We start from the raw sequence: 13,919 nt of genomic DNA on the forward strand, positions 1-13,919 counted from the left end.
CTTGAAATATGGTAGGGGAGTTAAGGCACGACTGAAATAGTCAGAAGGCTTGTCGGCGTAATCCGAACACATTCCATGTTTTCTCCATTCGTATTTCCAAATTCCAAATTATCCTTTTCTTTTCTACTTTGCCTTAGAGATGCTCATGGGTCGGGTCGGGCCGAGTTCGGGGTGGGCCCATAAAAAATTTTAGCCCGAGCCCGTCCCGAAATATGGGCCTAAAATTTTGCCCAGACCCGACCTGGAAAAAAATCATAAGCCCGACCCGGCCCGGCCCATTTTTTAATAAATACCAAAATTTATTTTTAAAATTAAAAAAAATTAAAAGTATTTTAAAATATTTTAAAATTAAAAAAATTTAAAAATAAATATATTTATTATATCGGGCCGGCCGGGCCCAGGCCAAAAAAGTGGTGCCCGAGGCCCGGCCGTTTTCTAACGGGCCTCGTTTTTTTACTCAATCCATATTTAATGCTTATATTTTTATCCAACTCTCCCATATTTCGGGCGGGCTCTACTTTGTCTTGCATAAGATCTGGCCAATCCGTCATTAAGTCTTTTTTCAATGGGCTCTTCTCCAATATTTCTACGAGTTTAATTATGAATTAAAAAAAAAGAAAAGGGGGTCAAATACGAAACATGAATGTTTATAAATTCATTTAAGTGAATGTTTAACCCAAAAAAAAATCAATAATGTATAAAAGTATTTCAAAATTGGATTATAGTTAAATCTCATTATAGGTCAGGTTGATGTCAAATTTTAGGTCCAGACTTAGTCTAACTTGAAAATAAATTTAATATTTTGTCCAAATCCGATCCAGATAGAAAATGTTAAACTTGACTTCGACCCGGACGGCCCGTATTAATTTTTTTATATTATTTGTTTTATATAAAAATAAATTTTTAAAATATAATACATAAAATACACTAAAAACATTAAAATAAATACTTCCAACAATTGAAAATACTTTAAATAAAGTCTATATACTAAATAACACTAAAATAATTGCAACTTAATAAGCAAATGTTTCCAAAATAGTAGCAAAATTAACAATAAAATAAAAGTTATATAATATCCAAACAATAACAAGATAATAGTATCAAAACAACAACAAAATAATAGCAAAACGATAGCAGAGAAAAGATTTTTAGGCAGATTCGGGTCAGGCCGAGCTCGAGTAAAAAATTAAAAAATCTTAATTGAGATCTGCTTTATTTAAAAATGGATTTTAATTTTTATCCAAGCCCATTTTTGAGCTTATATATTTGCTCAAATCCTCAGTTCTATATATAATACAACAAAAATATAAAATGCACGAATTGTCAATCTAAGCTCCAAGCGTTGGTTTATGAGTTTGAGTGAATTGCCTACTTGTGCATAATAGTAATATGCTATTATCGAGGGTGCAGGGACGAATCCAAAATTCTTTATAGGATAATCGAAATAAATTATAAATTTGTAAGAGTTCAAAATATAATTTTATTATGTATTAATTGATTAGAGGAATTAATTTTTTTTCTTTATAGGAATACCAAAGTGAAATTTTATTATAAATTAATTATAAATTTTAAACATTTTGAAGGGACTGCATAACAATTTTTACTATTTTTGGGACCCCTACTTCCCCCTTAAATTCCTCCTCGAGTTGCAAAAAGTTTTATCTCTGTATCCGACACTCGTGTGTAAAAAATCAAGAAATCGAAAGCAAAATGGGTTGCTTACCACAACATCATCACAGTACGGAGGCACCGGCGTATCCTTATTATATTGTGGCCAATAACCATGGATGGTAAACCTCACTTCGGGTCTAATTTCACACTTCTTTCCTGGAGAAGGCTGCATGCAAGCGGATGGTGGCCATTGCAGACTGTATTTGTAAAAATCCAAGGGTTTCACATCCTCGTCTGAAACTACCAAGCTTACTCCAGCTAACACTACAACTACCACCAATATTTGCCTCTTTTGCATTTTCTCCTACTTTTGCTAATTACGATTTCTCAAGTTTTTTCTTCTTGTATTAGTTTCGTATTCATGCAAGGGTTTTTATAGGAAATTTGGAGTTTTTGTCTTGTAATGTAATCATGCTTCGGATTTGGCTTTGTTGACTGCTACTTTTCTTTTTCTTTTTCTTTTTTTAAATAACCGAATTAATTGAGGAGCTAGAGCCAAATATGCTTATTTTCTTCGCAACTTGAAAAAGACACCCAATTTTTTTACCAAAAAAAAATCTTACTACAATACTAATATTTAATATGTCAAAAAACTTCACTAAAATAATCTGATATTCAATTCAGCTTTCAACCGAAAATAGCATTCTAACTCTTAATTGAAAAAAAAATCAATTAAGCCATCAAAAAATCAATTTCCTCCAGCTATATACAAGGAACTCAAACTAAGCATTAAGATATATATTGTTACAGCTCAAGCATTTAGCAAGCTATCAATCCTTTATGCAGTTATCAACCACACACCAAAATGATTTAGAAAAAAGCAATATGTTTTTCTTAAATTCAGAATAAAAATCGGTAACTTAATTCAACTGCAGCTCATTCTCACAACCAAGCTTGAAAAAATGCCAACTTGAATAATGAAAAGCTGCAAAATAATCGTCTGAAATTGTCTCGATCCTGAATTCATCTATGAATCTTCGAGCAGCTAAGATGTGTGTGACTGACTCAGCTACAGATGAGTTCATAAGTGACACTTCCTGATCATAGTACTTAAATGACACATGCTGCTCGTAAGTTTCAAAGCTATTTCCGAACAGTGCAATTCGATTCAATGACTCGACTCCCCAATTTGCCTGTAAAAGATTGTTGTATAACTCTGCTTCACAATGTGGCATGAAGAAAAGTGTTGACTTCTTAGCTTCCCGCCTGCCTTGCTCATTTAAAGACAAAACGGAACAGCCAAGGTCTTCTAACACCTGAGATTCAGTTGTGGATAGAACAGGATCAAACACCTCAATATCCCCAATCCAGCTGAACTTTCTTTTCATCAAGAGTGCAAGGCTAAGTTGAAGTCGAGGAGTTTCATGAGACTCAATGCTGCCAATACCATATATCACCATTTGCAGTTGTGACTCAGATCCCAAAACCCTGTGAAAGTGATTCAAGACTTTCGGAATTTGCATCTGATCCAAGACAGCCAGGAAAAATTGAGAGTTTTCAATTTTCTTCATACATGCTTGTATCTTATGCATAAGTTTTGATTGTCTATCAGGGTCGATCTCAAGATCGGTTGGAACCCACGGCTGTTGTTCTTGTTGCTGTCCTTTTACAATTGTTATTTTTCGGGAATTCCTTCTATGTCTACCCTTACGGGGTAGAACAACTGTCCACTCTCCAGTTTGAGTTGGACTCTCAAGGGCGAGAACTTTTGTAGAAGCAGCCATTGGCAAAACAAAGATTTTCTTGTCTCTGACAATCCGCCTTTTTTCCCCAAATCAATAAGGTACAAGTACTGTTAAGATCTTGGGGAGTAGTGGGTAGCATATGACTCTACATCAACTTACGCAAAAGCCTCTTCTTCACAACGGGGAGATATGGTTGCACCTATTATCATTATTGCAAATATTGAATCTTAATCAGATGTAAATATAGAATTGCAGTGGAAGGAAAACAACACAAATACACAGGCAAGACACATTTAAGAATCATCGAAACGCCCCCAAAGGGCATGCAGGATCCATGCAGAATCATGGCCAGCTACATTTAAGAATAATGTAGGAAATTGATTAATGTCGAGCAAGGGAAAAACAAAATGGCAAATCATCCTGGGAACTAAGCAGGTACTCTGTTTCTCACACTATTACATGCATACATTTCAGTTTACAAGCTTTTTTTTAAGTTCAGCTGATGCAACACCAAAACCAGAATTAGTGGGAAAGAGCCCTTACACAATCATGCGACTTTTTCTCCTTATGATTAGAACGATGGAAGCAACAGGCTAATATCAGTGAAAGAATAAACCAAGACATCCTAAGAAAGAAAAGATATCTATCTCGCCTATATTATATTTGCCCGAAAATGGGAGGTCCTCTGGCTCGCTCTGCCCACATCAAGATTCTTGAGACCTCCAACATGAAATTTCAAGTTCCAAAAGAAGGGACAAATGTGCTCTTAGTATATGGACAAGTCCATCTTTTATTTTCTTTAGATTTTCAAAGCCTTCGTTATTTGGACTCAAAAGGGAGTGTCAAATATTGGTATGCTATCTTCATATATTTGGTGGATCATACCCCCATATCCGAATATGTCACACACAGAAAGTGTACTTTAGACCCGAGTAACATGGTTCAAAATATAGGCTAGAAATTACAGCTAGACAGTTTTCTAAAGAGCATCATCAATAAACAATTCCAACATAACTACCTCAAAACCGTCAGAAATATTGAGCTTAAAGGAATTGCCGTAACCCACTAATTATTACCAAGCATTTCCTTACTTAAGGCTGTGTTTCCTTGGTTGATAGTCTTGCTATTAGCATATCGATTCCTAAAAGAACAAATAATTAAAAATAAATAAAAACTGTACATGTAAATAAAAATTAGAACTTTTTTAAATAAAAATTAGAACTTTTTTAATCATTTTAAAACTTTATAGTTCCAATTTTGAATTATTAAAAAATATCATAATTTAACCAAACTACACCATTGTTCTTGCTTTCTTGGTTCCTAAATTTAAAAAAAAACGGTTTAAAAAACAATGAAAGGACTCTGAAAATAATGATAAGAACAGGAAAAGAATTGCATAAACTAAACCATACTATTTTGTTTCACCTGATGATTTTCCGAAAGAAAGGCAAACCCACCTGGCGGCGGAACGCGCCCTAGAGGCCCACCGTGCTACGGAGGTCCTTCCTCTACGAGATTGCCCGGCGACTCAAAAGGCAGTTGTTCGAAAGGGATAAAAAGAGAGGAGAAAGGGGAGAGATCAGTTTGGGGAATTTGGGTTTAGAGGGTTTTGCCGTCTTTTGAAATTAGAATAACCAGCGTTAACCTTACAATTTTTTGCAATAATTTATTTAATTTAATAATTATTATTTTTAAATTATTATTCCAAGTAATTATTTTTGGAATAATATTACTAATATATTATATTTTTAATTGTAAAAAATTAAATTTATTTTAAATGAAACTTTAAAGAGACTTACAAAAGAAATATTTTAATTTTTTTGAAAAACTGTAAACAAATTATGTATAAATTAAAAATATTACTACTAATATTATTATATTTTTTTAATTGTTAAAATTAAATTTATGATAGTTTATAAAAATTGCAAACAAATGTAAAATACTTGTTTCTGTATATTATCTTTTACACATTGGACAAAAAAATGCACGTACTAAATTAAAAAAATGTTAAACTCCATAATAAATTATATATTAAGCCATTAAAAAAGGTTAATAATTAATTAAAAATATATATTTTATATTTTATATTTTATATTTTAATATTGTATGTAGATAATTCAAAATTAAATAATAAATTTTGCAAAAGTATGAAATAAATTGACATAGACAAAATACAATGTGAAGGAATTAAAAATGACACTATGTTGAATGTGTAGATAAAACCATTTAAATAACATGATTTAATATTAAAATTAAAATAATTAAGTAATATATTTGTTTTTAAATTTTAATTACTAAGATGCCAATTGAGTTTTAGTTTTGTTGGCATTGACGTTATTGTCAGTGTCAGAATTAGTAGATTTGAGTGTAGAAACACATTCATCTTCCTATTTCGAGGTTGGGGAGAAATATGAATAATTTTAGGTTTTGTATAAAAAATTAATTGCTAAAATAAATTGTTTAAATAATTTAAGATCAAATCATTATAAGTCACAAACACGAAAAAAATAATTTTTCTTTAAATTAAATCATGATAACATCTTAAATGAAATGTTAATTAATACATACCTTAAACACAACTTATAATAGATAAAAGAAATCATATATATTATATAAAAGAATTTATGAGAGTATATATAAACACTTTTTTTTTGAGTTCTAGATAAAATTTCAAAATATTTATTTTTTAATTATTTAAAGCGGTCTCAAATTAAGTTTTAAATATTATTTTAGTGACATTAATAATAATAATAATAATAATTTAAATCATAAATAATTTTAAAAATTGTGCATTAAATTATAATTAAAATGTAAAATTACAACACAAATCACAAAATAATATAATTACCCGTAAATTTTATATATTTAATAACATATTTAAATACTTAAAAAAACAATACTTAAATACTTAAAAAATTAAAATTATTATATTTGTTTCTATAACAGGTTTGTAAACCAATAAAAATATTGTTATAAATTTTAAAAAATAAATAAATCGAAATAATTAAGAATATCACTAACCCATACAATCATAAAATTTATTCATATTATTTATAAAATTTATTGAAAATATAAAATATTTTAATATATTTTAATTTACACGTACAATTAATCTTATGCATCGCACCAATTAAAAAACCCTAATTGTATATATAAAACAATAAATTTATAATATTTTAAACATATTAAAAATAATACAAAATATTTTTCTTTTTTCTTTTTTTTCCCTTCTTTTTCTCTCTCCTTCCCTTCATTTCCTTTTTTTTTTTTATTTCTCTCCCCTTCCCTCACCCAAAGTCCCAACACAACTAGATATTCTCTTTTTTCTATAAATAAGGGTACTTGATTTGCAAACATTGAAATAGTGCTTGAAATTGTGGCTACAATTTCAACTATAAAATTAAAAGTGTGTAAAAGTAAAGATGAATATCAAGATTATTTACGCAATTCAACTTCAATCTATATTTCCGGGGTCTTGCCCAGAACTCATAAATTATTTATGTCTTAACACTGGTCTAGAATTCACCAATTTAGCAACCTCACTATTGTACAAAGACTATATCATTCTTCCATTAAGCTTCCCCTTTGAAACCTTAGTTTTGCAATTCAATAGACTCCCTTGATTGCTTACAAAAACAATCACATATACGTTTCTAACTTTAACAAATTTATGCTCTCTCAAGTTCTAAGTCTCTCAGTTACTTTAAACTAAACAAAACTTAAGTTTAATACTACTTAAGTTTTGCTTACATAAGAGTCATCGGTTAATCACTTTTCTTAGAAAGTAAAGTTAAATATCAGTATAGGATAATAATTCCATAAGAGTCATAGTCTAATTATTTTTCTTATAAAGTAAAGTTAAAAATCAACATATGATAATAATTCCATAAGAGTCTTGATCTAATCTGACTTAATTCGAAAGAAATCAATCATGAAGTCTTCAATTTCAACTCAATCAATTTTTATTCTTCATACCTGTTTTATGATCTATATTTAGAGTTTATAACTGTCACTTTTAATAAAATCGTGTCTAATATTTGAATTTTTAACTTTTAATTTTAGTTGAAGAACTTTTCATACATAAATTTAAATTAAATAATCTTTCTTTTTTAAAAGGAAAATTAAATAATCTTTATCATTCTATTAAAAAATTGTTTTTTTTTAAAGCAAGCCTTAATTATTTGATTTTATTCCTACATAGGCTATTATTTCAAGTGAAATAGTGATATATGTTAAAGATTTATTAAGATATAAACTAAAGGTTAAGGTTTTCTGACATGGTGTGGGGTGATGCGCATTAAGGTTGAAGTGCTGGCTGCTGGTTTCAAGTTTAAACGACCAAATGAATCGCTATGAGAGGCTCATAGAATTTTGCTACAGATGTGGAAGATTGGACTGTAATGTATCTTCAGAGACGTCAAGACTCCCTTGGCTTAGGGCTGATGGAGGATCCAAAGGTGATGATCCCTCTTCCAATTTCACTATTAGAGGGATTGGTTTTCGATCTTCTTTTGGGGCTTGGGATGCCTCTTTGTTATTTTGCCACCATAATGTTCGTTTCAGTGTTGTACTTCTGGACATTTTGTATCTTGCAATGACAAAAGGAAAAGAGTTTTGAATCCGCACATAAACAGATTTATAATTACTTATACATCACATCACATTCAAAAGAGACGAACAAGAGACTAAATTTGCACATAAATAGATTCATAATTATTTATACTTCACATTACATTCAAAGGGAAAACACCCAACCTCGACTCTGGTGCCAACATATAAATTATAGCCATCGAATGAATTGCTTGTTGGCATTATTCATATAATTAATATATATATATAAGGGATAGACTTAATGGTAGATATGAAAAAACTAAACAAGTTTTATGTAATTAGCACCATCATGATTGAAATTGTAATTCACAGCATCCGTCCCTCCAGCACCACCAGGTAAAATGATGTCGGCAGTTTTGGTATTGCAAGTTCTACTCCCCACCCAATTGGGGCAGTCGATAGCTTTGTTTCTGTTGTTTCTGTAACAGAAACGAATTTCCCGCAGCTGACTTTCACTGTTACATACAATTTGAGGCACTTTATACTTATTGTCCCGCAGATTTTTCAGAATGTCGCCCACTTTGCTACGAGGTTTAAATCCCAAATCTGGTTGGAGGCCCAAAAACCAAACCTCTAATCACTAATCTCCTTTAATTTAAGAGTAAACTATCAAAATAGTTTTTTTTACTCGGGTTATAGTTTAGTCACTTATGTTAAAAGTGGTCACTTATGTTATCGTGTTGTAATATTTTAGTCAACGAAAATTTTAGGTTAAATTATTGGTCTCTATTTTTTTTGAACAATTTAAATTTTTTCTTTTATGTTCTTTTAACTTTTTTTTTCATTCTCTTCTGTTTCCTCCTCTATTTTTCTCCTTTCTTCATTTTTTTAGCGTAGTTTTTCTATATTTTCCATTTGTTAAAACTAGTCCACAAGCTTATCTCAATTGAAAAAAATTAAATTGTACTCAAAAAATAAAAAAAAATAAGGACTAGTTTTAACAAATGAAAAACATAAAAAAAAACTACGTTAAAGGATATAGAGAAGGAAGAAAAATAGAGGAAGAAGCAGAAGATAATGTAACCTAAAGAAAAAAAAAAGGAAAGTTAGAAAAACATAAAAGAAAAAAATTAAATTGTTCGAAACGAAAAAAAATATGAGGATCGATTGTATAAATTAACCTAAAATTTTTGTTTGAAATGATTATTTATCATGCTACGTCAGCTTACCGTTACACCGTTAATGGCAATTAACGACTCAGTAACTAAAATATTACAACACGATTACATAAATGACTAAGACGTAACATTTCAAACACAAATAACTAAAAAGTAACTTAAAGTATTTTGATTACCTCGTCTTAAATTCTTGAAATTTGGTAGGAGAGTTAAGGTATCCCTGAAAATGAAATACTTAGAAGGCTTGTTGGCGTCATCTGAACACATTCCATGTTTTCTCCATTCGTATTTCCAAAATTCCAAATTATCCTCTTCTTTTTTTATTTGCCTTGCATAAAGATTTGGCCAATCCTTCATTAACTCTTTTTTCAATGGGCTGTCCTTCAATATTTTCTACGAGTTCAATTATGAATTTAAAAATTAAAAAAAGGGGGTCAAATACGAAAACATGCATGTTTATAAATTCATTTAAGTGAATGTTTAACCAAAAAAAAATCAAACAATGTATACAAGTATTTCAAAATTTGATTATAATTAGACTTGATTATGGGTCGGGTTGATGTCAAATTTTAGGTCCAAACCTAGTTCAACTTGAAAATAAATTTAACATTTTGTCCAAGTCCGATCCAGATAGAAAATGTTAAACTTGACTCCGACCCGGACGGCCCGTATTAATTTTTTATATTATTTCTTTTATTAAAAATAAATTCTAAAAAATATAATACATAAAATACACTAAAAACATTAAAATAAATATTTCTCAACAAATTAAAAATACATTAAGTAAAGTCTTACTACAATTCTAATATTTAATATGTCAAAAAACTTCACTAAAATAATTCGATATTCAATTAAGCTTTCAACTGAAAATAGCATTCAACTCTTAATTGAAAAAAAAATCAATTAAGCCATCAAAAAATTAATTTTCATGTAATTCTTTACCACAATTTAAGTTAATCACTTAGTTCATTAAGATTATGTTATGTGGCGAAATTAAGTAAATTCATAAAAAGATTTATAATTTTCACAAAATTAAAAAGATTAGAATTTTAAAATTCTAAAGAAATTGTCTAAAAAAATGGTAACACCTTTGGTCCAATTAAAAATATATAATAAATATTTAAGAAAACATATATTTTATTAAATTGTACAAATTTTTTATATAGATTCAAATTGTTGTAATTTAATAATTTACTAAAACTAAAAGAAAATTTAATAATTGAAAATAGCAACTTTAACTCAAATTAGTTGAAAATATCCAAAGCTTAATATAAATATGCAACATAAACAGATCCATTATTTTATTTATATATATATATATTACATGTCATTCAAATAAAGGGAGACATGAATCTCCACACAAATTATAACAAAAAACCTTCTCTAAAATTATAATTCGATATTCAATTGAGCTTTCACATCATCCGTCCCTCCAACACCACCAGGTAAAAAGATGTCGGCAGTTTCCTTATTGCAAGTTTTACTCCCCACCCAATTGGGGCAGTCAATAGCTATGTTTCTGTAACAGAAACGAATCTCCAGCAGCTGACTTTTACTGTTACATACAATTTGAGGCACTTTATAGTTTTTGTCCCGCAGATTTTTCAGAATGTCGCCCACTTTGCTACGAGGTTTAAATCCCAAATCTGGTTGGAGGCCCAAAAACCAAACCTCTAATCACTAATCTCCTTTCATTTGAGAGTAAATTATCAAAATAATTATTTTTGTTCGACTCAGGTTATATTTTAGTCACTTATGTTATCGTGTTGTAACATTTTAGTCAACGATAATTTTAGGTTAAATTATTGGTCCCTATTTTTTCATTTTGAACAATTTAATTTTTTTCTTTTATGTTCTTTTAACTTTCTTTTTTTTTCATTCTCTTTTGCTTCCTCCTCTATTTTTTTCCTTTCTTCATTTCTTTTAACGTAGTTTTTCTATATTTTCCATTTGTTAAAACTAGTCCACAAGCTTATCTCACTCGAAAAAATTAAATAGTTCAAAAATAATAATAAAAAATAGAGACTAGTTTTAACAAATAAACACAAAAAAAACTACGTTAAAAGAAATAGAGAATGGAGAAAAATTGAGGGAGAAACAGAAGATAATGTAAACTAAAGAAAAAAAAAGAGAAGTTAGAAAAACATAAGAGAAAAAATTAAATTGCTCGAAACGAAAAAATATGAAGATCGATTATATAAATTAACCTAAATTTTTATTTGAAATGATTATTTATCATGCCACGTCAGCTTAACGTGACACCGTTAATAGCAATTAACGACTAAGTGACTAAAATGTTACAACGCGATTACGTAAATGACTAAAACGTAACATTTCAAACATAAATAACTAAAAAGTAACTTAAAGTAAACAAAAGTGATTATTTTGATAGTTTACCTTAACGAAATTGAAACATTGTATACGGTAAGTAATTACCTTGTTTTAGATTCTTGAAATTTGGTAGGAGAGTTAAGGAATTCCTGAAATACTCAGAAGGCTTGTTGGCGTCATCCGAACACATTCCATGTTTTCTCCATTCGTATTTCCAAAATTCCAAATTATCCTCTTCTTTTCTTATTTGCCTTGCATAAAGATTTGGCCAATCCTTCATTAAGTCTTTTTTCAATGGGCTCTTCTCCAATATTCCCTACGAGTTTAATTATGAATTAAAAAAAAAAGGGGTCAAATACGAAAACATGCATGTTTATAAATTCATTTAAGTGAATGTTTAACCAAAAAAAATAAAAAAATCAAACAATGTATAAAAGTATTTCAAAATTGGATTATAATTAGACCTCATTATGGGTCAGGTTGATGTCAAATTTTAGGTCCAGACCTAGTCCAACTTAAAAATAAATTTAATATTTTGTCCAAGTCCGATCCAGATAGAAAATGTTAAACTTGACCCCGACCCGGACGGCCAATATTAATTTTTTTATATTATTTGTTTTATATAAAAATAAATTTAAAAATATATAATACATAAAATACACTAAAAACATTAAAATAAATATTTTTCAACAAATTAAAAATACATTAAATAAAGTCTTTATACTAAAATAACATTAAGATAGTTGCAACTTAACAAGCAAATGTCTCCAAAATAATAGCAAAATTAACAATAAAACAAAAGTTATATAATATCCAAACAATAACAAGATAATAGTATCAAAACACAATAAAATGATAGCAAAACAATAGCAAGAGAAAAGATTTTTAGGCAAATTCTGGTCAGGCCAAACTCGAGTAAAAAATCTTAATTGAGATCTGCTTTGTTTAAAAATGGGTTTTAATTTTTATCCAAACCCATTTTTTGAGCTTATATATTTGCTCAAATCCTCAGGTCTATTTATAATACAACAAAAATATAAAATGCACGAATTGTCAATCTAAGCTCCAAGTGTTGGTTTATGAGTTTGAGTGAATTGCCTACTTGTGCATAATATAGTAATATACTATTATCGAGGGTGCAGGGACGAATCCAAAATTCTTTATAGGGCGAAATAAAATTATAAATTTGTAAGAGTTGAAAATACAATTTTATTATGTATTAATTTATTAGAGAAATTATTTTTTTATTATAAATTTTAAACATTTTGAAGGGCCTGCATAACAATTTTTACTATTTTTGGGACCCCTACTTCCCCCTTAAATTCCTCCTCGAGTTGCAAAAAGTTATATCTCTGTATCCGACACTCGTGTGTAAAAAATCAAGAAATCGAAAGCAAAATGGGTTGCTTACCACAACATCATTTGCTGAAGTAGGTTTGGTGTTGGTGCATCTAAGATCATCACAGTACGGAGGCACCGGTGTATCCTTATTATATTGTGGCCAATAACCATGGATGGTAAACCTCGCTTCGTGTCTCACTTCACACTTCTTTCCCGGAGGAGGCTGCATGCAAGCAGATGGTGGCCATTGCAGACTGTATTTGTAGAAATCCAAGGGTTTCACATCCTCGTCTGAAACTACCAAGCTTACTCCGGCTAACACTACAACTACCACCAATATTTGCCTCTTTTGCATTTTCTCCTACTTTTGCTAATGACTTCTCAAGTTTTTTCTTCTTGTATTAGTTTCGTATTCATGCAAGGGTTTTTATAGGAAATTTGGAGTTTTTGTCTTGTAATGCTACTTTTCTTTTTCTTTTTCTTTTTTAAAATAACCGAATTAATTGAGGAGCTAGAGCCAAATATGTTTATTTTCTTCGCAAGTTGAAAAAGACACCCAATTTTTTTTTTACAAAAAAAAAATCTTACTACAATACTAATATTTAATATGTCAAATAACTTCACTAAAATAATTTGATATTCAATTCAGCTTTCAACCGAAAATACCATTCAGCTCTTAATTGAAAAAAAATCAATTTCCACACCATTTAAGTTTGTCACTTAGTTCATTAAGATTATGTTATGTGACGAAATTAAGTAAATTCTTTTTAAAATATTTAAAAAATTCATAAAAAGATTTATAATTTTTACAAAATTAAAAAGATTAGAATTTTAAAATTACAAAGAAATTGTCTAAAAAAATTGGTAACACCTTCATTTATTGGTCCAATTAAAAATAATAAATATTTAATAAAACATATATTTTATTAAATTGTACAATTTTTTTTATATAGATTCAAATTGTTATATTTTAATAATTTACTAAAACTAAAAGAAAAGTTAATATTTTAAGCACCGCTAAAGAACACGGTCTTTAGCGGTGTTTTTTCCAAGCGCCTCTAAAGAACATGGTCCTTAGCGGCGTTTCTTTCTAAGCGCCGCTAAAGAACATTATCTTTAGCTGCGTTTTTTACTAAGCGCCGCTAAAGAACATGTTCTTTAG

The 13,919-nt window shown here is 29.3% G+C and overlaps 3 protein-coding genes across 11 annotated transcripts in view; all 3 read right to left on the reverse strand.

The window, feature by feature from the left end:
- Positions 1-4,990, reverse strand: part of LOC107915125 (protein TIC 20-I, chloroplastic) — a 46,915-nt gene extending 41,925 nt beyond the window's left edge. The window contains exon 1 of one of the 2 annotated variants that reach the window (XM_041103328.1): positions 4,782-4,990. The gene's annotated coding sequence lies outside the window, so the exon portion shown is untranslated. The remainder of the gene's footprint in view (positions 1-4,781) is intronic. The other variant, XM_041103329.1, reaches the window with a different exon arrangement.
- On the reverse strand, positions 2,354-4,968 carry LOC107915127 (protein SENSITIVITY TO RED LIGHT REDUCED 1). Of its 8 annotated transcripts, none has more exons than XM_016844274.2 (3): positions 4,814-4,955; positions 4,448-4,497; positions 2,354-3,555 (listed from the first exon to the last, which is right to left on the reverse strand). In XM_016844274.2, the coding sequence occupies exon 3, from the start codon at positions 3,393-3,395 to the stop codon at positions 2,532-2,534; it is 864 nt and encodes a 287-aa protein (XP_016699763.2). In that variant the 5' UTR covers positions 3,396-3,555; positions 4,448-4,497; positions 4,814-4,955; the 3' UTR covers positions 2,354-2,531. The 8 variants fall into 8 exon arrangements, with proteins under 8 accessions (XP_016699763.2, XP_016699762.2, XP_040959256.1 ...); XM_016844273.2 differs by having other exon boundaries at positions 4,433-4,497; XM_041103322.1 differs by having other exon boundaries at positions 4,375-4,497.
- A 5,343-nt stretch (positions 4,991-10,333) lies between the features above and the next one.
- LOC107915993 (intracellular ribonuclease LX) lies at positions 10,334-13,167 on the reverse strand. The gene is made up of 3 exons (XM_016845164.2): positions 12,828-13,167; positions 11,522-11,732; positions 10,334-10,731 (listed from the first exon to the last, which is right to left on the reverse strand). The coding sequence occupies exons 1-3, from the start codon at positions 13,110-13,112 to the stop codon at positions 10,475-10,477; spliced, it is 753 nt and encodes a 250-aa protein (XP_016700653.2). The 5' UTR covers positions 13,113-13,167; the 3' UTR covers positions 10,334-10,474.
- Positions 13,168-13,919: the final 752 nt, after the last annotated feature.

Source organism: Gossypium hirsutum, chromosome D10, assembly GCF_007990345.1.
Source record: "Gossypium hirsutum isolate 1008001.06 chromosome D10, Gossypium_hirsutum_v2.1, whole genome shotgun sequence".
Taxonomy (NCBI): Eukaryota; Viridiplantae; Streptophyta; class Magnoliopsida; order Malvales; family Malvaceae; genus Gossypium; species Gossypium hirsutum.

Bases quoted from the DNA above. Each gene is read 5' to 3' on its own strand.
- LOC107915127 (XM_016844272.2), bottom strand. From the start codon at position 3,395: ATGGCTGCTTCTACAAAAGTTCTCGCCCTTGAGAGTCCAACTCAAACT.
- LOC107915993 (XM_016845164.2), bottom strand. From the start codon at position 13,112: ATGCAAAAGAGGCAAATATTGGTGGTAGTTGTAGTGTTAGCCGGAGTA. The intron at 11,733-12,827 runs GTAAGCAACCCA...TTAAACTCGTAG, and splicing joins CTTCAGCAAATGATGTTGTG to GGAATATTGGAGAAGAGCCC. The intron at 10,732-11,521 runs GTAATTACTTAC...GCCTCCAACCAG, and splicing joins TTTCAAGAATCTAAAACAAG to ATTTGGGATTTAAACCTCGT.